The sequence below is a fragment of the Castor canadensis genome, chromosome 2 (genome assembly GCF_047511655.1).
Source record: "Castor canadensis chromosome 2, mCasCan1.hap1v2, whole genome shotgun sequence".
Lineage (NCBI taxonomy): Eukaryota > Metazoa > Chordata > Mammalia > Rodentia > Castoridae > Castor > Castor canadensis.
The window spans coordinates 135295150-135320729 of NC_133387.1; the positions used below are offsets into that span (position 1 = coordinate 135295150).

Consider the following 25580-nt stretch of genomic DNA (forward strand, 5'->3'; position numbering starts at 1 on the left):
CGCGCACGGCCAGCCCTGAGCTAAGTAAGGGAAGGAGCTTAGAGCCAGGATCTGCAGGGTGCGGGTCTCCAGGGGGCCAGTCCTTCAACCGGGAGCTGAGGGAGTCGTGCCCCACCAGGCTTTCCGTGGAAAAGGATGGAAGACCCCGCATCCACCCCGCCGTCTTCCGGCCTCTGCAGGCGCGCGTCCTCCGCGTGGCAGGGCCGCCCACTCCCTCCCGCCTGGCGCGCTGCCTCTTTGTCTCTCCGCGTCTCCCCTCCTCCCAGACAAATGGCTGTTGGCAGGAAATTGGACGCGCTCTTGGGAATCCGCGCTTGGCGGTGCGGCGAGGAGGGGCGCCGCGTGGCCGCCGGGTCCCGGGTGTTCCCAGCCCGGGCGGGGCATGTTTTGACATATCGTCAAAGAAAGGAACTTGCTGCTTCGAAAGTGCTTTTCACAGCCGGCCTTGGTCTGCTGAGGAACTGATTCATAAACAGAATCTGTGCTCGCTTCCCGCTCCCAACCCGGTCGACCCGGGGGCGGCGCCCAAGGCGGACGCGCAGTGCCAGGCAAAATCGGGTTTATTTATTGCCTCTGGCCGGGAGCCGGGGCGGCCTGGGGACCGCACAAGTTCCCTGAGCCTGATCCCTTTTCTCCCCACCCCCAGGGCCGTCTCCATCCCAAGGGAGACGGGGGGGGGGGGTCTATCTTCCCCAAGCCCCGCACCAGACTCTGGGCGGAGCTCTCCAGTGGTTTACAGGCGGAATGGAGGAGGAGAGATGGTAGGGGCGTCCCGCTTCGCCCAGCATTGACCCGGTAGGTCGAGTGGTGGTGAAGGACGGCACCACCTCTTCCCTAGGGTCGGAAAGGAACTGGAGCTGCCAATCCTAAACTCCCCAGGAGACCAGCGGCTTTACAGCCTCCTGGGGTTATCCTCTCTCTCCAGGGTTTCCTCTATCCCCAGCTCCAGACATTCCCTAACTCCAAGGCCCCGGAAGCCCTTCCCCTTTAGAATAAATTACGGAGTCTCCACCATCTACTAGGTCCCAGGGCAAGCGGAAGAAAGGTTTGCGAGATCACATCCCTGGCAGGAACCACAACCCTCAGCCAGGTGACAGGGCTCACTCCGTTCAGGTCTGTCATGGTGCCCTGGCCTCACAACTACAGAGTCCGAATGGCCACGGGATACAGCAGGGACATGTGTTCGGCCCCCTTAATGGGCAGCTTGCGGCTGGCATAGTGGTGCACGATTTCAGGAACGCTGCTGAAGGGCGGGCTGTTCTGGCCCAGCACGTACTTGTGTTCCTTGGTCCGGGACAGCTTCATGTGCATGAAGCCCTGGCTGCTCCTGGGAAGAGGAAGAGACCCTGGTGAGTGGGGGCTCTCCTCAGCTCCTATCTGGCCATCCAGTAACCCTCCCCACCCCCACAGCAAACATGGTGGTTTCAAAGCCAGCTGGGGGTGGGAAATGAATAGGAGTGGTGTGTGGTGAGTAGGTAGCATGAGGCATTGGCTTTGTGGTTGAGGACACTGGGTGTGCCAAGAGAATGTGTTTATAGTGAGTGTACGGGGTGTATGCAGGTGGAAAGGGGCCTGACCAGCACCCCCAACCCTGGAAGCAAAGCCCCCAGTCCTTCAGCCTGTGTGGTCAGGGCCAGTTTACCAGCCCCTTCGTGAACTACAGAGCAGGATACCTGTGGGGGACTCCTGTGAAGCTACAGATCCCTTTGGCAGGAGAGTCTTGAGTGGGGCTCTCCTTTGCAAAGACCAGGGGTGCAAGTAAATGTGGAATCCCCTTCCCCAAACCTGGGAACACACAGCTCTGCCTCATGGGGACATCCCTTCACCCTCTTGCTATCTGGGCCTTGGGCCAAGCCCTCTCAGCTCATCCATCCATTCCTCTGGCCTGGAATGACATCATTCTGAGGCTGTCGCGCTCTGTTCCGTTCCTCGGCAGGGGAGGGGGGGGGACACATGCTCCACCGCCTCTCCCATCTCCCTGTATGGCCCAGGAAACCAGCATTAGGGCTGTCCCTGCCCTCCAGACAGGGACCCACGGTACAGAGCTCTGGCCAGCACCTAAATGTCCAGTCCCTGTCCCCTTAGAAAAAAGGAGGGGGTGAGGCAAGAACATTGATCCAAACTATCACAGGCTTTGTCAGGTCCCATGTTGGAAACTCACACACATGCAAGAGGGAAGGAATGTCTGTGGAAAGCCCTGAAGCCTGACTTGTCTGCTGCTGGCCCAAGCCCACTCGAGGACAAGGACAGGGCTTAGAGGCCTGTGTGGGAAGCAGGACCAGTCCTTCTCTCCATCATAAGCCCCGTCCCACCCTTGAGGGATGAGACTGGCAAATTTCTTCCCTTGCCTCCCCTGCCTGGGACAAAGGCTGCGCCTGGACTTACTTTACTAGGCCCACAAGTGAGAAATCAGGCAGAGTGAGGAGACTGAAAAAAGGGAAAGCAGAAAACAGGCCCCCAATTCCAGAATGCCTCCCCATGGCCTGGAGCCTAGCAGCCTGCTTGGAGGAGACTGGGTGTGTGTCAGGGTGTGGGGCCCTTCTGTAAGTCTGAGATAATGCCTGGGGCTGACAGTGACCATAAAGGCCCTTGGGGAAAGGAGTCAAGGGCCCAAAGCCAATGGGCAGCCCCTGTGGGCAGTGGAGAGGGGAAGCAGTGAGTGGCCACCCTCTCCTAAGTGCCCATGCCAGGCCCAGGCCCAAGGCTGTGGGAAGCAGTGTGGGCCGGCCATGACCTCCCTTATCTTCTCCCAGTTTGGGAAGGACCTCTTCCCCACATCCCACTTGGAGGAACTGCCTCTCTAGAAAACTGCACGTTTTCTCCTCAAGGGATAGATCTTGTACAGGAAGGGCAACAAGTGGCCAGATAGTGGGCTTCCATTAGCATAACCAAGCTCCTGAAATGGGGGTGGCTGTGCTTTTCAACCTCTTGGGATTCATCCCAAGTGTCCACTACAAAACAGCAAGGTCCTTGCCAGACCCTTAGGGGGCTGGGTGGGGCCAGCCGGGCCACAGGGCCAGGCCTGGTAAGGCTTTTTGAGGAAGCTGTTTAATTACCAGTGAAAGCCCTTCCATTAGAGAGAGAAGAGAAACCATAATTGTATTTCAGAGAAGCCATTTATATGCAAACGAGGCCCTGGCAGACAGATGCTGGCGGAGCCAGATCAACCAGGGCTGGAGCACACATCCAAGCCTGCCTCGCTTTTTACTCCCCAGGCTAAAAACAGGGCCCACTCAATTCCACTCCAGGGAACCAGACCCCGGGCGTTTCCCCTAGCACCGGACAATCCAGATCACAGGTGTGGCACCTGATGAGAAGTGGAGCTCTGCAAATGAACAGTGTGGTTCTTCGAGTCAGACTGAACTGGGGCCAAATCCTGATTTGGGGACACACGTGTTTTACATACATGTGTGTGTGTGTGTGTGTGTGTGTGTATAATATTTTTTTAACTGAGACAGGGTCTCGGTCTGTTGCTCAGGCTGGCCTTGAACTCCTGGGCTTAAGGGATCTTCCTCAGCCTCCTCAATACCTAAGGCTCTAAGCACATACAACCATGTCTGGATTGTGGACTTTCTTGGCTGGTGACTTTAAACTAGTTGCAGACCTCCCTGAATCTATTTTGTGTAAGATCTATCTGCCAGGGCAGTAGTTGATTTGGACATGGTATATATGCTGCTTGGAATACTCCATGAATTTTAATATAACTTTTAAAACAATACACCACCTAAAGTTATATAAACCAAATTTTTGACAACTGAATTTCTCTGAAATGCTCCTTTGATTTTATAATTCACACACTCCCAGAATATGAGAGCTGGAAGATATCTAAAAGAGATCAACTCATTTTGCAAAGGGAAAAACTGAGGTCCAGCCAGGCGCCAAGCTCATGCTGAATCCTAGCTATGCAGGAGGCAGAGGTCAGGAGGATCTCAGTTCGAAGCCAGCCCAGGCAAATAGTTCATGAGACCCTATCTCCAAAAAACCCATCACAAAAAAGGGCTGGTGGAGTAGCTCAATGTGTAGACCTGACTTCAAGCCCCAGTACTGCAAAAACAAACAAAAACCCCAAAACCCAAAAACTAAGGTCCAGAGAAGTGATTTGCCATAGGGTCAAAAAGCTAGTTTTATTAAACCCAAGAATACAACTCAGGTTACCTAAACATAGTTTGGTGCTTTTGTTGTTCTCTTTCATTATGAAAAAGTTGAATCATCATCCCCCAAATGTATCAGGTTCAGAAGTCTCACATCTCCACAGGATTTGTTTGAAGTGTGTGTGGGGTGTGTGGTGTGGGGAGAGTCATATCAGTATCTAAAGTCCCCAGAGAATGTGGTAGGAAGTGGTACAGATGTCCCAGTGGTGATAGGGGGAGGTAAATGGCTACTCCACCCCAACTAGCTGCCTCATGAGGGGTGTGGGCTCTACCAGGCAAAATTCTTGGTTGCCAAGAGGAGGGCTGGCCATCCTGCCAGGGAAGCCTGGGAAGCAGAGGCTGGGCTGTGCAAGGCTTATGGTAAGGGAGGGCCCTGTCTTGGTCACATTTTCTAGGATCCTATAAGCTCAGACGAATTCTCTACACACACACACACACACACACACACACACACACACACACACACACACACACAGTTCCTCAGAGTAAAGAGGAGTGGCTCTGTGTTCATCACCCTACTCTCCTGCCAGGTCCCAGCCCCCCATCTTATCCTGTAGATTCCCTCAGGCAAAACTCGTGTCTCCTCATCTGTGCTTCTAGAACACCTTAGGCTTCCATTAACGATGATGGTGATAATTTATTAAGTACTTGGCATGGTGTTATAATTTCATTTAATACTTCCTTAGAAGGTAGATATTATCATTCCATTTTCTTGTAAGGAAATGGAGATCTAGACAGGTAAAGGGGCCCCAGGTCACAGCTAGTGACAGAACCCTCCCAAATTGGAGAGGAGCTCCACTACCTCCTCCTGAGGGCAGGGGCTGCGTCTCAAGATATCTCAGGATTCCCAATACCTGGGGTGCAGTCAGCAGTCATTCATAGGGTATGGGGCACTCCCAAGCTTGGCTGGCTATGATAGGAACACTGGAATCTCCTCCTGCTCTGCTGGCTGTCCCCTCTACCCATGGCTATCCCCACTCACTTGAGGGAGAGGGAGAAGTCATTCTTGCTGGTCTCGCTGTTGCGCACCAGGTAGCTGGCCTCTTTGCACAGCCGGAGTAAGTTCTCGGCGTCTGTTCTGCTGATGGCCCCGTGGTACCAGCTGAGGGTGAGAGAGAGGAAGGGGGGCATCTCTGCTGGGTCCCTCGCCGTCCAGGCCCGCCCTTTATGGGTGTTCCCTGCAGGGAAGCCAGTGCCAGGAGGGAAGGAGAGGAGAGGGAGTCCCCAGCTGGACACAGACACTCACACCTGGTTTTCCAGCGGCAGTGCTGGGTCTGTCCACTCCCCCAGGGGACTGCTGGGCTCCACGCCTAGGGGCTTGGCTGACTTGGGGTTCCCTGCAGCAAGTCGGGGGGGTAGCCGCCCCTTCTCCTCCCGGCCAGGTGACAGGCAACTCTTCTCCGGTCCTTCAAACTGGGCTGTAGGGAACATACCAGTCATGGACTCTGAGGATCCTAGAGATAGAGCCCTACTGAATAGCCAGTACCCTACCCTATTTCCTCCAAGCCCCAAAGGGGGCAAAGGCACGTTCTGGGAGGGCAGTGGTCACTCAGGGGCCTGACAGGCTCTAGGGAGGTAATGCTGGGCCCATCTCTGGTGGGGTGCGGGTTGGGAAGGGCTCAGCCTCTGGTGCCACACAGAGCCCCTCTGTGAGGGGAGAGAACACTAGAAACCACTTAAGCTTCTCCCTCAGGAGCAGCTGACTGCCTTCCCTCTCCCATCCCCCTCAGGGTGGCTTCAGCGTTGATAATATTGTTTCTTTCTCCTCCTCAGAGTTCATTACCGTTCTCCAAATCACCCTGCCAAGCCATTCCGTAGAAATGACTTATTGATCTGAGAACAATTATCTGATTCCCCTTGGTGCCATCATGACAGGCTAATCCTGCCCAAAGCCGCCAGACAGCTCACCCTCCCCATCCAAGGTCGCTGCCCACTGGCTCCCCTCCCCCACACTCGAAGCCCATGGGAAGTGGCTCTGCCCTCCCAGACCAGGGCACCCTGACAGCTAAGCGTGCGCGAGTGAGGGCTGACCTCCAGAGGGGTCACCTGCCACAGGCGCACACCACAGGTGACACTGTCCTTCATCCCACATTTACAAAGTGAAATTCTCAGGCACAAATGCCCCCCAGCCTTGGGTGCCAATTCTGGCAAGACTAAATAGAGAGGAAGAATTTGATGCCTTCTTTTTTCCTTCCTGGACTCTACCTCCCTGCAACACTTCCAAGCCTTTCTGTCCTTGGGTCACCAGATGCCAGACTCAGACCCTCTCCTGTGCTAGCAAACACTTTCACACCTCAGGAGTGGCACCTGCATTGTCAGGCAAAGATCTATCCAAGGAAGAAGTGAATTTAAAACAGTGGGTTTGGGGGCTGCAGGCATGGCTAAAGTGATAGAGCACTTGCCTAGCAAGTGCAAGGCCTTGAGTTCAAACCCTGGTATCACCAAAAAAAACCAAAAACAACCCCCCCCTCCCCAAATAACACATTTTTGTGGCATGGTGGGGACATACCAAGAATGGGCCTCCCTTCAGAGTTACCCTCCCCAACTGCCAACCCAAGCCCACAGGGCCTCGGAGTGAGGACATGTCATGCTGGTCAGAAGCCCCAGGACCCACCGCTGCTGTCCTCCAGGCTGGGCTCGGGGAGAGGTGAGGCTGGACCGGAGATGTCCCTGTCCCCGTCAGGCAGGGAAGGGCTGCTGTCCAGCTGTCCCACCGGTGGAGGCCAAGGTAGGTCTTTGATGACCTTTATGTCAACTGGAGCCAATAGCAAAGGGAGAAGAGAGACAGACAGTGACAGGAATAGATGGAGAAAGGCAGAGGTTGAGACACCAAAACCCAGAGCCAGGACACAGAACAGCCTAGAAACGAGGAAGGGTAGAAGCAGAGGCAAGGGTAGCTTTCTAGGGAGGAAACAGGACTTTTGGGAGGGCTGAGCACAGCCCACATTGACCACACCAGGCTGGCTGGGTCAGAAGGTGGGAGGCTTGGCTGGCAAACAGCAGGGCATAGAATCTTGCTTTGCCAACCCTGTGGGTCCCCTTCCTTTGACTTCTCACAAGCATCCAGGGACCAGAAAAGGGGGATTAGGAGCTACCCACACCTCCAGGAACCATACCCAGGTCCCCACAGCCTCCTGGCAACCCTAGCCTTGCTTCTCTTTCTCCTTCTCTTCCTTCCAGCCTGGGAACTCATGAGCAGTGAGAATGGGACAGCTTAACCTCAGGTTGTCAGGAATGCATAGGCTTGGGGGAAGTTAGTTTTGAAATTGAATCCTCCCCCGATCCTGAGAAAAGTGATGTCACCGGTGGTCTCAGGACTGCTAACCAGGCTTCCTAATGATGAGCATAGATTTTCCCATTAAGCAATCCAAACAGTATTGATTCTCCAAGGAGACTTCTGGAGATAAACGGCCCATCCTCGAGTGTGTGCGTTATAGGAAGCAAATGGGAAAACTGTGGTTTCCCAGTCTGACTGCCAAGGTGGAGAGGGCAGAGTGGAGACTGTGTCAGCTGCAGATCAGCCCTCTGTCTAAGAAGGGGCGAGGCACGCAGAAGTGGGAATGAAGTCTAATGGCACTTAAGCCCTTGGGTTCAGGAAAGAAGGCCCTGTCCCAAATCCAGGCTCTTGCTCCACCCACCTCAGACAGCTAACATGCACTTTTCTGTGGTGGACTTGAGCCTGGGATAGATGTGGTGTGGTTAGGACAGGAGAAACCTGATCTTCATCCAGCAATCAGGGACTGCTCATAGCCTCCCTTTACAGCTCAGAAACACCCCTGGGGCCAGAAACCTCTGGTCTAGCAGGGCCTACCACTGGGAGCCCTAGAATTCAGGTTATATGAACAGCTATTTTCATTGTTTGAAGTGCTGAATACTCTCCTTTGTTAAATGTATTTAACATATGCCACAAGTTTCATAATTTTGTATTGAAATTTCTTTATTTTTAAATACACCCCCCAAGATGGAAGCAGCCCAAGCTTCTTGGCCTCTGAGAGGTGACGATGCAGAGAAAAGCCTCCCCCTCCCACTGTGCACACCTCCCTGGCTATGTGCATAGTATTGTGTCCACACTGCCTAAGACCCCACTCTCGATGGTACAGAACTTACTACCCTGCCCTGGAGTTCCAACCTGGGACCTCCTCGGGTTCCTGGAGTCCTATTCTCCACCCCGATTCACCTGCAAAGGCTTTGGAAATCCGCTCCTTCTTCCACTCCCAGGGCTGGTCATACTCCTCTGGGGGCCTCTCATCATCCTCAGGCAGGCGGGACTCCCGGGGCCAGAGGGCCCCCTCACCTTCTGGAGTGGCTCCCTCTTCCTCTGGTTCATAGGGTGTGTCATACAGGGGCAAGGGCTGAGCTGCCGTCTCCTTGGAGCCTCGGATCTCTGCCAGGCAAGAAAGGGAGAGGTGAAAGCTGGGCTCTAGTAACCTAGCCCCCACCTCTGGCAGTATTCTTTTGCCATGAGCCAGGTCTCCTTCAGAGGAGCCACACATCCTGGGTCCCTCACCAGGATGGATAAAAGTCATGGAGCAAGCTACTCCCTAAATAAATGTGCACTGGAATTTTCACCCTTCCTGGGCTCCAAAAGCATAGGGTGGGCCCAAGAAAGGCGGACAAGTGCCAAAGTGAAAGACTTTGATGGCCAGCAAGAGCTGGGAAGCTGAAGTTGGCACATTAAGGAAAGTGAGGCACGATCTTCACCTAGTCCATCTCCTCCTTGTTGCCTACCTACATTTGTTTATTCATTTCCACTTATGTTCCAGTGATATAATTTCACAATCAGGAAATCCTTTGTTGCTGACCACTGCCTTCTTGAAACTTTCCCCTTTGACAAGTCAATTTCATGGACTGTCTTTTCTCTAATCTCTCCCAACTTGCCTTTTTCCCCCTGATCTTAACCTGCTTCCCCAAACCCAGGTTTTATTCATTTGTCCTATACCAACTCTTGGACTACTTGGCCAGTCTCACCACACCCACTGCATCTACACTTCTAGTCACATTCCCATGACCATAAAGACATTTCACTTTCACCATCACATTGTTTCAAACTCACCACCTTCTCCAAAGCTAGTCATTCTCTTTTTGGGATTACTGACTCCAAAGCATATCTGATAAAAGCCCTGGAGCTACTCTCCTGTAAAGTGTGCACTCAAATTTTCACAAGTAATTCTGGGGCATTCATGGCCCACATCCCTCTGACCAAAGAGGGCGCCCAGCTCAGTGAATGCTCTTTCTGAGCTCTGACTTCTTGAGAGACAGAACAATTCTTGGTCTTTTTCCTTTATGCAGTGAATGGCCTGCTCCCATGCAAAGGCCCACTGCTGAGCTACTTAACTCTGAGCTACTTGCTCAGACCCATGGCACCTACTGTATCTACACTTCTGGTTCTGTTTCCAATTGCCATAAATATGTTTTGCTTTGACATAATGTTGTTTCAAACTCATCACCCTCCTCAAAGCTAGTGATTCTCTTTTGGGGACCTTTGATCCCTGGCCCAGGTCTCTATCTTGCCCTTCCTGACTATTTCAAAATCTTCTTTTGGTTGTGTGGTCGCCTCTATGGCCTCAGGTCTCGTAAGTCGCAGCCTCTTCAAAATGATGATCTTAAAGGCATTGGCCTACTTCCCAAGGACCTGGCAAAGACTTTTTCCATATTTTCTAGGGACGAGGAATCAGTCCTTAGACTTGTGGGTCTCAAAGTCTGTTCTACAAAGCGCAGGCCTCAGGGAACACTTCTCCTACTCCCATCACTTACCAGCCATCATCTTTTGGGCCTCATAGGGCTCCATGTAGCCATCGTTCTCTGTGACCTTCTCTGGGGCTCCTGAAGCTCCTGCTGAGCCTTCACCAGTCTCCTGAACATCAAATGGATCCGCATAGTCTTCTAGGATTGCCAGCTGTGGGAGGAGGGAGAAGACAGCAGGTTTCAGACCACAGCTGAGAGGCAGCTCTGCTTTTCCCCAGACTCTGTCCACAGAAGCAAGAGTCCTGGGTAAGCTGCCTAAGACCCAGTACCCAAGGGTAGCTCTGGGCTTGCACAGGGACTAGCTGATCCTGGCTTTTCTTCTGAAGTGCCTCACCTGCCCCCAACTAGGCTGCCAAGGTGGTACATCTTTCCTTTCTGCTAATTTTGTGCCTCAGGGTCATGTCCAAGGCTACATGGCTAGGATGAGATTACTGAGCCTTGGGGTCTGAGAAGGACAAGAGCCTATACCAGGTGGTTCAACAGAAGGAATTAAGAGAACTGGTTACAAAGGTATTGGGAGATTTTGAGGAACAAGCAGGGAAAGGTGAGGCAACTCAGAGATTAGCATGGTTCATGTCTATCACTGTGCTTTCAGATGCTGACCGAGTACTAATCCTCAAGGAAGGAAAGCTTAGAACTCACTTTGTTAGCTATTTGATTTGCACATGTGAATATCATCATCCACATTTGAAGAAAGTGGAGGCCTGGAGCAGTTAGGGAACAACATGCAGAAGATTATTCTGTTTAACTGGTGGAATTACAATCAGAACCCAGGCCCTTTGTGCAAAGGGCTATTTACCTGCCACCAGTGAGCATTCAGCTGCTCTGTGTGAGAGATGCCTCGGGGCAGCTGAGGCCCTACTGAAATCTCTTTGGCTCTCAGATGACAGGGACAGGAAAAACCTTGTCCTTCACTTCCCATGCTGTCTTTCTCTCCCACACAAGTGGCTCACTGCCACCCCTGTCCCTACTTCCAGTCAAGGCAGAGCTAACCACAAGCTGCACACCCTGTAGAGGTGCCCAAGGTGCTCAGGGTGGGGCATAGGAGAGGACAATAGAGCCTTTCTCCAAGCTGGGGCCTGGGCTTTTCCTGGGGGGCTGGGGAGGTGGAGGCAGCACCTGGAGCACTGTACCACTGGGTTTCAGGCAGCAACAGGTGGCGGCTCTGGGGACTGCGGAATAGGGAGGGCCTGCTCCTGCCTTTCCCTAAATCCAACTCTAGGCTTTAGCTCTGAGCCAGAATAGGGCTGTGGGATCCCACTGGCTTAGGAAGAGGGTGGAAGTGACCACCCTGCCCTGGGTGAGAGGATCTGGGAATGGGAATCCCTAGTAAGGACAAAATGGAAAAAGGAACACCAGTCGTGGTGCATGCCTTTAATCCTAGTGCTTGGGAGGCTGAAGCAGGAGGACTGCAAGTTTAAGGACAGCCTGGGCTACACAGAGAGACCCTGTCTCAAAAAACTAAAAAGGCAAAGCAAAGCAAAAAGAAAGCAAGGAAGGGAGGGAGGGAGGGAGAGAAAAGAGAAAGAAAAGATGGAGAAAGGAACCAATGCCACCTCAGGGACTCCTTTAGCATGTTCCTTGGACCCCTGCTGGCCCCTCCAGCAGTCTCTGAGGTGTGTCCCAATGGCTCCTACCATCTCCTCCTTCACCTCCCTCACATCTCTGCCTGCTGGTGGTATAACCACCACCTCACTTCATCCTATCAGCACCACCAGACCATCCACTAGCCTAGCTGTCATTTTTGTCTCTCCAGCTCCAACAAGTACCTGGCATACAGTAGGCACCAGAAAAATGTTTCTACTCCATTACCACTTATCTCTCCTTGAGCCCATTCACCCCTAGTCTTCCTTTCTCCAGGAAGCAGAGAAAAGAAATCCACTTATCCCCCGCCCCTCCTTCCAGTCCAGTGGCACTCACACTGGTCACCCTTTGACCAATGGGGCTCTGGAGTCAGCCCACTGTTGGTGATTCTACCGGTCAGCACCCAGCCTCACATACTCATGTGTGGAGTCACCTGACACATTATCCTTAAACCTTACAATAGCTCTCCCGTGCTTTGGGAAAAAAAGCTCAAAGTTAGAGATTTGAGATTCCACTTTCCTCTGGTTTCTCCCTACCCACCCTGGAGGGTCTATGCTTTTTCTTATCTCAACTCAGTGGCTTTCTCTTTGCTGGACCAGACTGACCAATCCTTCCTCTTTTTTCTCATTCTTTTTTCTTTGGAAAGGACTGTGAGGTGCCTCTGTCCTGGCCTATCATCACTTTGTGTGGTGTTTGTTTTACAGGATGTCTTCCTGCAGACTGTGAGCTTCCTAAGGACAGGACCCATATTAACTGCTAAGTACCCAGTGTCTAAAAGTGCTCAGTAATTACATTAAATCCCTTAACATAAAACAGGAAAAGGAAGCACTTTTCCCAGTTCATTCCGAAGAGAGACAAGAAGCATGAGTCTGGGTGAGGTGGGGTCACAAAGCGGACTGAGTCTTTTCAAGTCAGGTTATGTTCCTAGAAGCTGCTTGGGTGCAGTGAGCCCCTGACATCTCTTCCATGTTCTCACTCCATAGAGCCCCTTCGCTCCTCCTCATCAGGCTTGGCCAAAAAGCTATAGGCAGTGTGCTTCTTACTGGAGTCCTGGGCTTGTTCTTGGAGCTGCGACCACTCCCAGGCTGGCATGGGCCTCCCCAGCGCCAGCCAGCAGTGCCCATGGGCAACCAGGTGGCAGCTCTGCGGGCAGTTCAATGGCTCCTCTGTTCCACTGCTGGCTCCACACCCTGCTCCAGGAAGCCCGGGTCATCAGCCCTGAGCTGTGGCACCCAGAGAGCCGCCCACAGGGCCTACGACAGGATCAGCAGTAGAGACACCAGCTGGGAAGGTTGGCAGGATGGGTGCCCATCCTGGGCACAGAGGATCCCAGTCAGAGCCCAGGCCTGCTTGTCCAGTGCTTCTAAGTCTGTGAGGATAAACTGCTCAGTGGGGCAAGCTGTCATTGTAGGCTTCTGACACCTCTGGCCTACCACAATTTGTTGCTTTGTTTGTGGTCCCTTGGCCCTCTCTGATGTGCCCACTGCTGTAACTTGCACCCATCACAGGGTGCTCAGAGTAGACGCTCATTTACTGGAGGCCTTTTTGGCTTCCTCCCCAGGCTCCATCCTTGGAAGTGACACCAGATCTCTAATCATTCCTGACCTCTGATCAGTAGTAGCAGTAGGATCAGGCTCACAGGAAAATCTAAATTTGAATAGGGATCAAAGCCTCTGGCTAAAGGGCAGAAGGGAAGAACTGTCAGCCACTGGCCTACAGGAAAGACATCTAACACAGGGCTGATGGTCAGGCATACCCTCTGGTATAGCCAGAATGCACTGAAATGATGAAATATTTTCAAACAAGTAGGTGAAGTAGCTGGAGGGTCCTGTGTTGCCCTTCCTCCTGCCATGCAGCAGGCTGTCTCCAGGACCCTGCTACTCATCTGTGCAAACTGGGCAGTGCTCCTCCCAGAGCAGCTGTCAGACTTTGAATCTCATCCCTGCCCACGCCTCTCCCAGGGTAGCTAGCAGGCCCACCATGTGGCTCTGTCTTCCATTCTGCTGTTGGGCCAGGCAACAGGATTCTGACTCTACCCGTGGACTTCTGGGGTGTGTGAGTCCAGGGCGAGCAGAGGGGACATGTGTCTCAGGATGCTGGCTCTACAAGGTCCCCAAACTCTAATATAACCTGCATGTTTCCTCCACATCCTTTTGTTATTTGTGTTTTGGGTTTTTGAGACAGGGTCTCCCTATTTAGCCCAGAGGCTGGCCGTGAACTCATGATCCTTCTGCCTCAGCCTTCCCAGTGCTGGGATTATAGATATGTACTACCACACCCAGCTCCTCAACTTCTTCAGTTTATAGATATATTTTTAAGTATACATTTAATGTCTGGAAACCTCTTTTTCAGCTGTAAAATGAAGGTGGCAATTATAGGCAAGAGGAAAATTAATTTGTAACAGTCTTATCCCAAAGGTTGGCAGGCAATGAGTGCTCAATAAATCTTAGATCTGATGATAATCTTTTCTGTTCAAATATTAAGGCCTCAGAGTTTAGGTATTTATCCAGGGCATACACCTGGTCAGCAGCAGAGAGACAAGACTGGGATCCAGGTCTCTTGACTCTTAATGCCCTGTCACAGATTTTCCAAAAATTTGGAAAACGCAGCTTCTCTCCTCTACTTGTACATTTAAATTTTACTTTAGGGACTGAGATTTAACAAAGGGGTAGAGCACTTTCCTAGTATCTCAAAGCCCCAGGTTCAATCCTCAACACTGGGGAAAAAAGGTTACTTTGGCTTTGAGAAGTCCTGCAGCAAAGAAATCAGTTTACTTTTATTTAATCCAGTCAGTATTTTCTCCAAAGTATTTAACCATGGAAGCCCTTTGTCACTGCAAACCTATCCACCAACCAGTTTGGGAGAAAGTACACTACTGACCTTTCCCGAAATTCAAGTTTTTGTACCTGTGATTACTACTTATTGGAATGCCCTCTGCTATTTTATCTGCCTGGGAATTCTTTCAACATGAAACAAATTAGTTGTTTTCCTCTTCTAATTACAACAGCAATGCCATGCTTACAAAACATTTAAGTATCACAGACATTCGAATGATGCCAGCAATAATTGTAAGACCCTTGGGTGTGTTTGTGGCCACCTCAAGATCATGTGGCCAGTGGTGGCCCAGCATTCAGGAAATGGTGAATTCAGCAGAGAACAAGCCCTCATTCCTTCTCTAGAAGTCTCCCTCTTGAGAGAGCAATTAGCAATGCCTCCTGGGAAGCATTAGCAATGCTTCATGTACACCACCTCTCTCTACTGGCCACCTGGGGGTAGGTGCTGAGAGCCCAGACCTGGCGCTCAGTCCAGAGTCAGGCTGTGATACTGTGAACCTCGGCTCTGCAAGAAACCATCAAGAGTGACTCAATATTCCCATGGTCCAGTTCTCCCACATAAACCCAGGGATAGAATCTTCCTTGTAGGGTTGTTACAGGGATCAATTGGTCTAGTACATATCAGCTATTTCAAAATGGTACCAGACATAAGGTAGGTGCACAGTAAACGTCAGCCACTGTACTATAAGGATGAAAGATCACATTTTTGGGTCCTCTAGGAGTTCACACTCACACAAAAAAAAGCTCCAAGACGAGGAAGAAACTTGAAGTATTCTGGGGGAACCCAATGGCCCATGGCATGCAGGGGTAAGCCCCACCTTTGCTCCTTCATAGCATCATGCTGGTTCAGGGGGAAGGCAACTGGGAGTGTGCAGAAGGTACCCTTCCAAGCCCCGGACCCCAGCCAGGGCTTGCTCAGCCCAACCAGCTTACTCCTACCATCCATGATCAGTGTCCCAGCTGTTTCCAGCTCCCCACAAGCAGAACGCCAGGGCTGAGGTGTGAATGAGGCACTCATGGCCAAGCCAACAGCACAAGATGACTGACTGAGTGCTGTAGTGTAGGGTGGCAGAAGAGTGGATGGGTCAGCCCTACAATCCCCCAATAGCCACAGGCCTCAGCTGTCCTCCAAGGACCAATGGTAGTATAAGTGGGCAAACAGGTAGCGAGGGCACAAGGGTCCAACCAGTCCACAAAGGTCCCTTGACCTGGACCCTTCCTTCTCCTCCCTCTATCCCCCATAAGAGAATGAGTGTAAGGTAAGTCGAATAGACCTCTAGACTATCTGGGGCCATAAGAAGGCAAATTTAAGCAAAGAAACTCAAAAAAAGGCAAGGACCAGGTCTTTGTTTCAGTGCCTAGGGCAGTGTCACCTAATGACACACCACACTCAATGAACATCTGTGCAGGAACGGTTCTGCACTGGCAGCCCCAACCTCAAAATGGGGATGTCTTGTTTAACTTCACACCCTCCAACTATCTCTCCCACTTTACCTTTCCTACTCTGCTCACTCCTCCAAAAGGCCTGGAGGATCCAGGTCCATGTGGATATAATCTATGAAGATGTCTGTTTTTCAGAGTGTTTAGTTCTGCATCTAAGAACTATGTAAGAACTATGGGCATTTCTCCAGAAAAATGGGAACTATCTGAAATATCTACACGCACAATTTCTAGAGGTTCAAGAACCCCAGGATCTCATCCACGAGCTATGAATAAAAGCCTCAATGTCTTATTGTTCAGGTCACTCCCCCACCCTCACCACCACCACCCACACATCTTTGGCATGGCAGAAGCAAAGGACACACTGTTCAGATGGTCACAAGCAGTTCAGAGCTTCATCCTATATCTATCCCTTTTCCCAAATTAGACCAGTTTTTCCTGTTAAAGGTTGGAGAAAAGTGAGCAAATCAAGGGAAGGCCCAGCTTTCTGGCCCCTGTGCAAGAGTGCAGCCTGGAGGCAGGACAAGGGCCCAGCACCAGAGGGTCTCTTTCTGGGGCCATCTGGTGAGGTCCTGCCTGCCCATGGCATGGTGCAGCTCCTGCTGCTCCCACACCTGCCCTGCCAGGCCTGCCCAGATGGCCACTCTTGCGCCCCTGCCAATTACAGCAATGGGAGGGCCTCAGGGAAGGCTGGCAGCCAGAGCCATGCGCGAAGACAAGGCTAATGCTCGGGAGACCCCTGGGCCTCTTGGTTCTGTTCAGGTCCCAGTTTTCTCCTGCCTCCACACTCAAGTGTTCCTTTTCTTCTGGCTTATCACAAAAGTACCTACACTCACTTTATCAGCCCCTCTCATGGGGTTCTGACCTCTCCCTTGTTCTTAGCACTATCTCCAGGAGAAGAGAAGTGAGCAGGTCCAAGGTACATCCCAGCCTCCATCTCACTTCAGGAGGAGACCCTAAAGCAACAAGCCAGGGGGCCCTGCAGAGCTGAGAAGGGGGAGAAAGCAGGGGCACAGTACAGAACCACCAGCTTGGCAGGGGCAACTCATCATTCATCTTTCTTGAACTCTGAACATACATGCCACTCAGTAGGCCCAAGGAGTGCCTGGGCACCTCTGAATGGTGGGAAGCCCAAGGTCAGGACCCATGGGACAGTGTCCCTGCCCTTGGGCAAGCTCATATGACATCCTGGATCCTTCACATCACACCTACCTAAGAAAGCACAGATTGTGTAGCTCCTGGGAGAGCCTGCTGGGTTTCATTCCTGCCTCTGTGGCTGACAAAGGAGTCAGACATCTCTTGATCTCCCAGATCAGAACAACCCACAGATCTCAGGGCTGACCCCAAGTGAGGCATGGCTGTCCTCAGCAAGAAGAGGCCACATGGCTGAGTGGGTGCAGCCCCTTCCTTGGGGGTTTCTGGGAAAATGTGGAAGGGAAGCTGTGGTTGGAAGGTCCCTCAGGCCACCCTGGTAGTGGACAGTCACCATTTAGGACATTATTTATGCATCTCTTTATGCCAAGCATTGTGTCAGACACTTGAGAGACACAGACATGTGGAGGGAATGGTACTTGTCCTGGAAGAACCCACAGCTTGGTGGGTAGCTTGTTAGGTCATTCTAAGCCACTAGAGAGAGGAAGAGGGCCAAGGACAGCTTAGGCCCAAGTGCCAACAGTCAGCGGTCACAGAGAAGGAGACTAATCAGTGGTGAGAACAAGGCCTAGTTACTCCCCTCGTCCTCACTGCCACACCATCATCACATCACACAACGGCAAGAGACCATTGGAAAGAAGGCAGCGCAGGCTGGGAGAAGTGCCCTTGAACCTTTCTCTGCAGACTGAGGATCCTGCCCCCAGGATGGGCAGCCATGCCCAGTAGCAGGGACTACAGGAATAATTACTTGCATTCCTGAGGCTTCTGCTCTGACCCTGACACATCTCTCTCATCCACGAAAGTGGGCTGCACGGTCTCAAGCTGAAAGCCTCAGTTCTGGAACCTGCATAATCCACAGCAACTTCCCTGTCCAAATACAAACGTTGTCTGCAGAGGAGAGAGGAATAAGCCCCAGAGCTGAACTCCCAGGGGTAGGTAAAGAAGGACAGAGTCACCATCCTAGGCTTTAGGGATCTAGGGGTCTGGGAATGGTTTTCAGCTGTCACTGTTTCAGGGCAGGATAAAGGCCAACTGGAAGGGGAGAGGGGCGCTCAGGGAAGGAAGGTGTCCAGGGGGACAGGGACTGCTGGCTCTCCTTCCTGCTCTAGTGCCTGCAGAGACATGAAAGGCTTTAGCCTCTCTTAGAATGGACCTGGGGTAAGGGAGGCTAAGAGGAGAGGGGGAATGAGTTCCGCTAGGTAGCCTCATCTAGGCAACAGGTCCCAAGCACCAACTACCTTCATACTTGGGGGACAAGGGAAAGAGCGGGCCCATACCTCAGTGGGCAGCTCTCTTGGCAAGAGCTGCACAGCGTCCATCCAGGTCTTCTGATAACAGCCCACCCAGCTCCTATCCCACTGGGGAAAGCAAAAGCCAACGCATGCTGTGACTACAGGGAGCAACTCCAGTCTTTACCTCCTCTCTGGGGCTTCAACACCTACAAGGATGCTTAGCCTTCAAGGGGAAGGAGAGGAAAGGGCGTGGGGAGAGGGAGAAGAAGGAGGAGGGGAAAGCTTTGTGCAGGTTCTGCCCTGGGGGAAGGGTCAGAGATCAAAGGGCAGAGCAGCCGCTGGTCCCAGAAGAGCAGAAAAGCCATAATCCAGCCAGGGATAGGGAGTCTGCTTCTCAATTCCCGTTAGAAAAAGGGCTCCAGGAACAGGCTGGAGGCAGGGGGCTGAGAAGAAGAGAGCAGAACCGAGCAGGGGGAGGGTCACCAGTCTTGGAGCCATAACAGTGGGCAGGGACAGAGTTTGGGGCTCCCCGTCCGTCTAGATTGGCGGGTCGACAATCTAAACAAAGGTGGGTTTAAGACTCCAAGTCCCGGGGTCAGGGACTAAGCGTTTGTCCGCCAGAAGCCGTGACAGCGAGAGGCCCGGCGCCGGCCAGGCTACCTTTGTCCCTCTCGAAACCTCCAGACCTCCGACCACCTCCCCACCCACGCCCGGCGAGGCACTCACCCTGTCGCTGCTGGCTGGGGGTCCGGAGAGCCGCTCATCCGGAGGGGGCGCTGGGGGCCCAGGGGTCTCAACCCGAATAAGGCGGTGTGGGGGCGAGCCGTGGCGCGGGGGCGGAGTGGGGCCGGGAGCTGCGGGGGTGGCTAGGGCGGTGGAGCCGGACGACCCCCCAGAGTAGGGGTCTTCAAAGTCGCGCTCCCGCTGCAACCGGTAGGCGGCCAGGATGTCCGGGGGCGGCGCGGGGGGCGCGGCCGGGCAGGGTGTGGGGGGGCGGTAGTCCGGCTCTGGGGGCGCCGGCTTGCCCCCCCCTCCGCCACCGCCTCCCCCGCGGAAGCCTAGATGCTCCCGGAGCCACTTGGCTACGCCGCCGCTGCCGCCCCCTCCTGGGCCGGTTCCCGCACTCCCCGCACCCCGGCGGGAGCCCCCCGGGCCGCCCCCAGCGCTCCCCTGCGCCCGCGGCCCGGGGCCGGAGCCCGCCGGAGGAGCTCCGCTCAGTAACATGGGGCCAGCCAGACTGAGCGAGGGCAGCGCGGGCGCCCGGCTGGGGGAGGGGGCGGAGCTGCGCGGGGCGGCGGGAGAGGGCGGGGCTCGTCGGTAACAAGGGAGGGGCGGGGCTCCGCGGTCTAACGGGGTCGACCTCCTTCCCCTCGGAAGAAGGAGAGCGCCCAGATCCTGGGGATGCGCCACAAGTGAGCTGGGAGACCGCGGGGCTCGGGGTGCGACTCCTGGCTGAGGGTGAATCCTCCACGTGTCACCACGCGCGCTCCTATGGGACACGCATTCGTGCCCATCTGTTTCCCCTTCACTAGCTTGTGCGAGATTGGGAGAGGGGAGTCCCCAGACCCTCGGGCGCCTACCGCCCCTCTTCATCCTTTCCCCAAGGCCTTGCAACCGGGAACAACATTACTGAAGGAAAATCGAGGGAGGGCGTGAGAAGGGGCTGTTGCCTAGTGTAGGTCTATAACTGTCCCCGCCTTGGGAGCACCACCTACCCCCTCCAATCCCATTGCTTGGAACAAACATACCCAAACCTACGTTGCTTTCCAACCCAGGTAAACATTTCTCACATCACATATAATTAACTCTCTAGAGACACTTCTCCCGGGTCGTTTCCACATACACTCTCTTCAGATGCAAGCAAGCAACCCTCGCACAATCATCCCATACCCACCGCGCAACTGCTCCTAGCAGGCCCCCCAGCCCTGACAGCAGCAAGCACACTCTGAGAAATCCCTGCAAGCCACATCCCGGGTTTCGTTGTCAATCACATTAGTGACAGAATGGAAACAGACAAGTCGATAAATCAAGTCTAGAAACAGTTCCACTGTTGTCTATCACAAACCCCTTATCCTCCCAAGGCTCTGATGCTAAAGTGCTAGGCATTTTTGTCTTAGAATAAAGCCAATTTCTCGCCAGAAGTGTTGTAACCCCGAAGTCAAGGCCAGCATTTGCTTTTGACTCTATTTCACTTCACCATAACTTGATATGTGCACTATCTCAGTGCTTTCTCACTCTTGGGCCCATATCTTCTTTTTGGGTTTTTTTTGTGTTTTTTTTTTTGAGGAGGGCAGTGGGGTGGCAACTGGGGTTCAAACTCAGGGCTTCATGCTTGCAAAGCAAGCACTCTACTACTTGAGCCATGCCTCCAGTCCATTTTGGAGATGGGGGTCTCAAGAACTATTTACCTGGGCTGGCCTAGAACCACCATCCTTCCCATCTCAGCCTCCTAGGATTACAGACATGAGCCACCAGCATCCTGGGTTTTTTGTTTGTTTGTTTGTTTGTTTGTTTTGAGACAGGTCTCTCCTGAAGCCAGGCTGGCTTCAAACCCTCATTTCTACTCTCACAGCCTCCTGAGTACTGTGATTGCAGCCATATTTGCCTTTTGAAGTAGCAAATCTCCTAGGATTCAAAGGGCCTCAGTTCTCAAAATATTTGTTAAATTTCTGCTATGTGTAAATTCTAGTGCTTCTTAAACTGTAATGTGAGCATGAATCTCCTGCGCATCTTGTTAAGTTGCAGGGTATGATTTCTGTAGCTCTAGCTTGGGTGCAGTCCCAGAATGCATACTTCTGAGACGCCTGGGTGATACACTCGTTGCTGGCCCCTAACACCACACTGAGGAGCAGGACTATGATTTTGTGCCTAGCTTCATGAAGTATAATAGAGAAAATAACAGATGCACATTCTTGAATATGCAGCTTAAAATACTGAAGGATGCAAAACTGAACAGAGAGATGTCTCATACTCAAAGAATGGTATTGTTAATCCATATATGAGGGTCTCCACAATTGCCAGATGTGAAGGGATGAAAAGGTCACTAGTGGACCAGGAGTCAACAGCTATGTCTCTAGCTAAGGTACTTAAGTGCCACTGATCCCTTTCAGAAAGAGTAATGGCTGTCATTGTGTGATGATTACTGGGGATGTTGGTTATGAACTAGCTTCTAAAACTGGAAAATGCTGGGCAGGATGTGTTGGTGTACACCTGTCATCATAGCTACTCAGGAAGCAGAGATCTGGAGTACTGAGATCTGAGGCCTGACCTGGGTAAAAAGTATGAGACCCTACCTGAAAAATAAGGGCTGGGGGAGTGGCTGAAGTGGTAGCACACCAGCAATTACCCTGAGTTCAAACCCCAGTACAGCCAAAACAAGTTGTAGAATGCTTATAATGAAAGGTGTCACATATTAAAGAAATAGTACAGAGTTAGACCACTGAGAGGAATGGGGTCAATCAAGTCTGCAGGCTTCATGCAGGAGGTAGACCGGAACTGGGTAGGACTTGGACCGATGAAGCAAAGGGGTGAAGAGTCATTGTAAGTCAGGAGGTCAGCATGAGCTGAGCAAAGGCATGGAGGTGGACCCAGTGTGCCATAAGGAAGAGACATATTATTCATGGTGGAGAAGAATAAGAATAAACTTATTCAGAAAACAAGGAGGATGTCATAAAGGTAGGGAGGGTCTAAATGATAAAAATGATAATACCTTGTGTGCATCGCCTACTTACTCTTGTTTTAAGGTATGTATTAATATAATCACCTCCCACCCACCCCTATAAGAGTGTAGTGTTGAGTACCTATGGGAGCCAGAGTACTCAGAGGTGAGAGCATCACAAGGCTCCAAGGATCCAAATTCTTGCATGTTAAGATTTCACCATGGAATTAGGATTTTGGTAGAGGCAGGGTTGTTCCTATCCCGTCATACCCATCCTGTCACATGGCATCAGCTTAACAAATGTTGACTAAAAGTCACTTCTCTTACCCTTAGTTTTATGTAGTTGTAGTTGATGGCATGCACACGACAATTTTCTGTCCTCATTTTTTTCTTAACACTGTATGATATAACTTCCCCATTTTTGCTATATAACCTTTATTTTCTTCCCCCCCCCCTTTTTTTTTGAGAATTTCAAACCTGCATTAAAGTTCAGAGAGTATGGTGGAAACCTGAATACCCTACATGTAGATTCATCACTTTTAAACACTTTGCCGTATTTTTTCCTTTCCTTCTTTCTTCCTTTTTTTTTGGGGGGGTTGGGGGGGCAGGCATATTTCTTTAGAATAAGGAATTCCCACTTAGGAAATCTAATAGTTTTTAATATTATTGTTCATTATAGAATCCCATTTTCCCCAAAGTTTTTTGTAGTTTCTTTTTTTTCCCAATCCCAGATTCAAAGTTCACTAATTAGTTGATTTTTTTTTTTTTGGCAGTACTGGGGTTTGAACTCAGGGCCTAACACTATGCAGTCTACCACTTGAGCTGCTCCCTTTTTTTGTGCAAGATAGGGTGTCTAGAACTATTTTCCCAGGCTGGCTTTGGACCAGGATCCTACTGATCTCTGCCTCCTGAGTAGCTAGGATTATAGGTGTGAACCACTAGCACCCAGCTTATTAAATTTCTTATCTATTTTTTTATAGTAGGCAGATTTGAACTCATGTCCTTGAGCAGTCACTCTACCACTTGAGCCAGCCCCCACCCTCAAGCCCTTTTTGCTTTTCCAATAGGGTCTTCTACTTTTTCCCTAGGCTGGCCACTATTGCAGTCCTCCTACCCATGCTTACCTTGTGTCTGGGATTACAGACATGAGCCACTATGCCCCACTCTCTTTAGTCAATTTTAATCTTCAACTACCCCCCCTTCTTTTGTTCCTGATTTGTTTTTTGTGACATTTATTATTTTGAAGTGTCCAGGCCAACTTTCATGTAGAATGCCCCACATTTTGGGATTTTTCCATTGTTTCTCTATGATTAGATGCAGGTTAAACATTTCTGAAAAAGATCACTACATAAGGAATGTTGTGGACCTCCCACCATGTCACGTTGGCGGACCTGCAATGCTCATTTCTCTCTTTATTGGTGATACTAGACTTGATTTCTTGGGTAAGTTGACATTTGCAGATCTCTGCCCTTTGTAGGTTTGCTGTGGGAAATGTACTGAGGCCTTTTGGCTACTTGCTTCCAACGGCATTTTACCTAATAGCTTAAGCCTCCATTTGTTGTTACACTGGGGGTGGCAAAATGATGACTAATTTGAGCATTCCTCTGCATTTATTAGCTGGCATTCTTCTATAAAGAAGAGCTTGCTCATTCCTTCCTGCCTTTCTCTCTTCATCACAGTCTGAACATTTTTTTCAACATTCTTTTTTATTAAATGAGATGGAATCCATTGCCCTCATTATATCATTCTTCCTCCTTTTTTTTTTTTTTCTGGTACTGGGGTTTGAACTCGGGGCCTACACCTTGAGCCACAACACCAACCCCTTTTTTGTGATGGGTTTTTTTCAAGATAGGGTCTGTAGAACTATTTGCCCTGGCTGGTTTCAATCCTCCTGACCCCTGCCTCCTGTTAGGATTATAGGTGTGAGCCACTGGCGCCCTGCTCATTCTTCCTCTTGATGCTCAGATTGTCCCAAATTTGGCCAGTGGGACCCTTCTAAGTCCTTTCAAGTTGGTCTCATCAGTCTCTTTTTTTTCTTTCCTTCCTTCTTTTTGACACAGTCTTGCTATGTAGCCCAGGCTGGCCTCAAACTCACCATTCTTCTGCTGTCCTTTCCTGAGTAATCTCATCAATCTTTAAGTACTTATAGTAAACCCATCGTGTTTGTGGATTTATTACATGTGGTTTGACCAAGCTTGTTGGAAAAAAAAAAAAAAAGTAAATAGCTGGGTGCTGGTGGCTCACCCTTGTAGCTTGTAATCCTAGCTATTCAGAAGGCAGAGATCAGGAGGATCGAGGTTCGAAGCCAGCCTGCGCAAATAGTTGCACGAGACCCTATCTTGAAAAAAGCCGTTGGGAGGGGGTGGGGGCAGGGGGGAGAAATGACCCAAGCCTTATATGCACATATGAATAATAAAACAATTTTAAAAAAAAAGAAAAAAACCCTTCACAAAAACAGGACTGGTGGAGTGGCTCAAGGTGAAGGCCCTGAGATTGAGCTCCAGGACTACAAAAAGAAAAAAAAAAAAAAAAAAGCAGGGGAAGTTAATGTGCTTAATTTACGTAGTAAAGTGAAAATCTGAGGTTTGTTGAGCGGTGGCATGGCATTGTTATGGAAAATGAATCAAGCGTCTGCAGTATAGTACGGAACTCTGTGTGCCCGGTGCTTTTCCTCAGTGGCGGCCTCCTTGGAACCATAGACCCTTGGGTCTACTGTACTTGTTTTTTCACATGAGATGTTCCTCTTTTCAATTGGAAATGGCACTTAAAAATGGACTTTCCATCACTTGTGAAGCTAGGGCAGGAGAATCATGAATTCAAGGCCACCCAGGCTACATGGTGAGTTTGAGGTCATCTTGGGCTACATAGTGAGACTCTGTCTCCAAAACCAAAAATGACTTTATACTTTTTAAATGGCTATTCAATATATTACCCAATAAATATACCTGATTTAGTACATACATTTCCTTATTTGTTGAGCATTTATGCTGTTTCCAATCTCTCTTTTTCTAACTAATTCCGTAATGAGGATCTTTATGCAGATAATCATTCCTGTTTTAGGACTACTTCCTTTGGTGAGATTCCCAAAAGTAGACTTCCTGGGGCAAAGAGTGTAAACTTGCCTCCTGACACCCATTGCCCTGTTGCACTCATGAGAGTTTTTAAAGTCAGTAATTACTTCAGTGTTAAACCCAATAATTTCATCTCATTTCTTTTTTGCCTTGACATCTTTGTAGCACTGGAGTCCCATCTCCTCTGTCCTTGAAACTGTCTCCTAAATTTTCCTTAAAATGACCCTTCCCTGGTTTTCTGCTGTCTCAGGTCATGTTCTTGGTTCCTCCCTTACCTCCCAAAGTTATATACATGTCTGGAGGCCCAGCGCTGAGCTCCTGCTTTTCCCCTTGGGTGCTGAGTGATTTGTCCTCACTCCTGATTCCTGACTTTGGATGCTCAGTACTGTCCCAAGCTCTTATCCCCCCTTCTTCTAAGTCTGGTCTTTACCTCTTGTCTCCAGCCTTGTCTTGGGGCCATTTTCTTGAGAGGACAAGGCCATCCTAGAACTCCCAAATACATACTCTGTTACTTGAGATTCTGGATATTGAGACTGAGCTTCATTTGGGCCAAGATTTGTTTGGCTTACATAGTTTTAGTCAACTTGGTGTTTAAAAAATGTTTGTACTAGTTGCCGATATTTAAATATTTGGGATATCACACAAAATCCAGACTTCTGACTTCTCCTGAAACATCAGACGATCTGGTGCAGAGGGATCATCCTCCCATCAGG

The 25580-nt window shown here is 50.8% G+C and overlaps 1 protein-coding gene across 3 annotated transcripts; it reads right to left on the minus strand.

Moving 5' to 3' along the window:
• Positions 1-542: 542 nt before the first annotated feature.
• Positions 543-19393, minus strand: Shf (Src homology 2 domain containing F). Of its 3 annotated transcripts, XM_020173512.2 has the most exons (7): positions 18865-19393; positions 9906-10047; positions 8329-8535; positions 6766-6906; positions 5398-5569; positions 5134-5253; positions 543-1327 (listed from the first exon to the last, which is right to left on the minus strand). In XM_020173512.2, exons 1-7 carry the CDS (start codon positions 19360-19362, stop codon positions 1141-1143), a joined length of 1467 nt encoding a protein of 488 aa, XP_020029101.1. In that variant the 5' UTR covers positions 19363-19393; the 3' UTR covers positions 543-1140. The 3 variants fall into 3 exon arrangements, with proteins under 3 accessions (XP_020029101.1, XP_020029102.1, XP_073921970.1); XM_020173513.2 differs by lacking the exon at positions 6766-6906; XM_074065869.1 differs by lacking the exons at positions 5398-5569; positions 6766-6906 and having other exon boundaries at positions 1159-1327.
• Positions 19394-25580: the final 6187 nt, after the last annotated feature.

Excerpts from the sequence above, each read along its gene's own strand:
- Shf (XM_020173512.2), bottom strand. The coding sequence starts at position 19,362 with ATGTTACTGAGCGGAGCTCCTCCGGCGGGCTCCGGCCCCGGGCCGCGG. Across the intron at positions 10,048-18,864 it reads CCCCAGCCAGCAGCGACAGG|CTGGCAATCCTAGAAGACTA; the intron begins GTGAGTGCCTCG and ends CTCCTCCCACAG. Across the intron at positions 5,254-5,397 it reads CTGCCGCTGGAAAACCAGGT|CTGGTACCACGGGGCCATCA; the intron begins GTGAGTGTCTGT and ends TCTCACCCTCAG.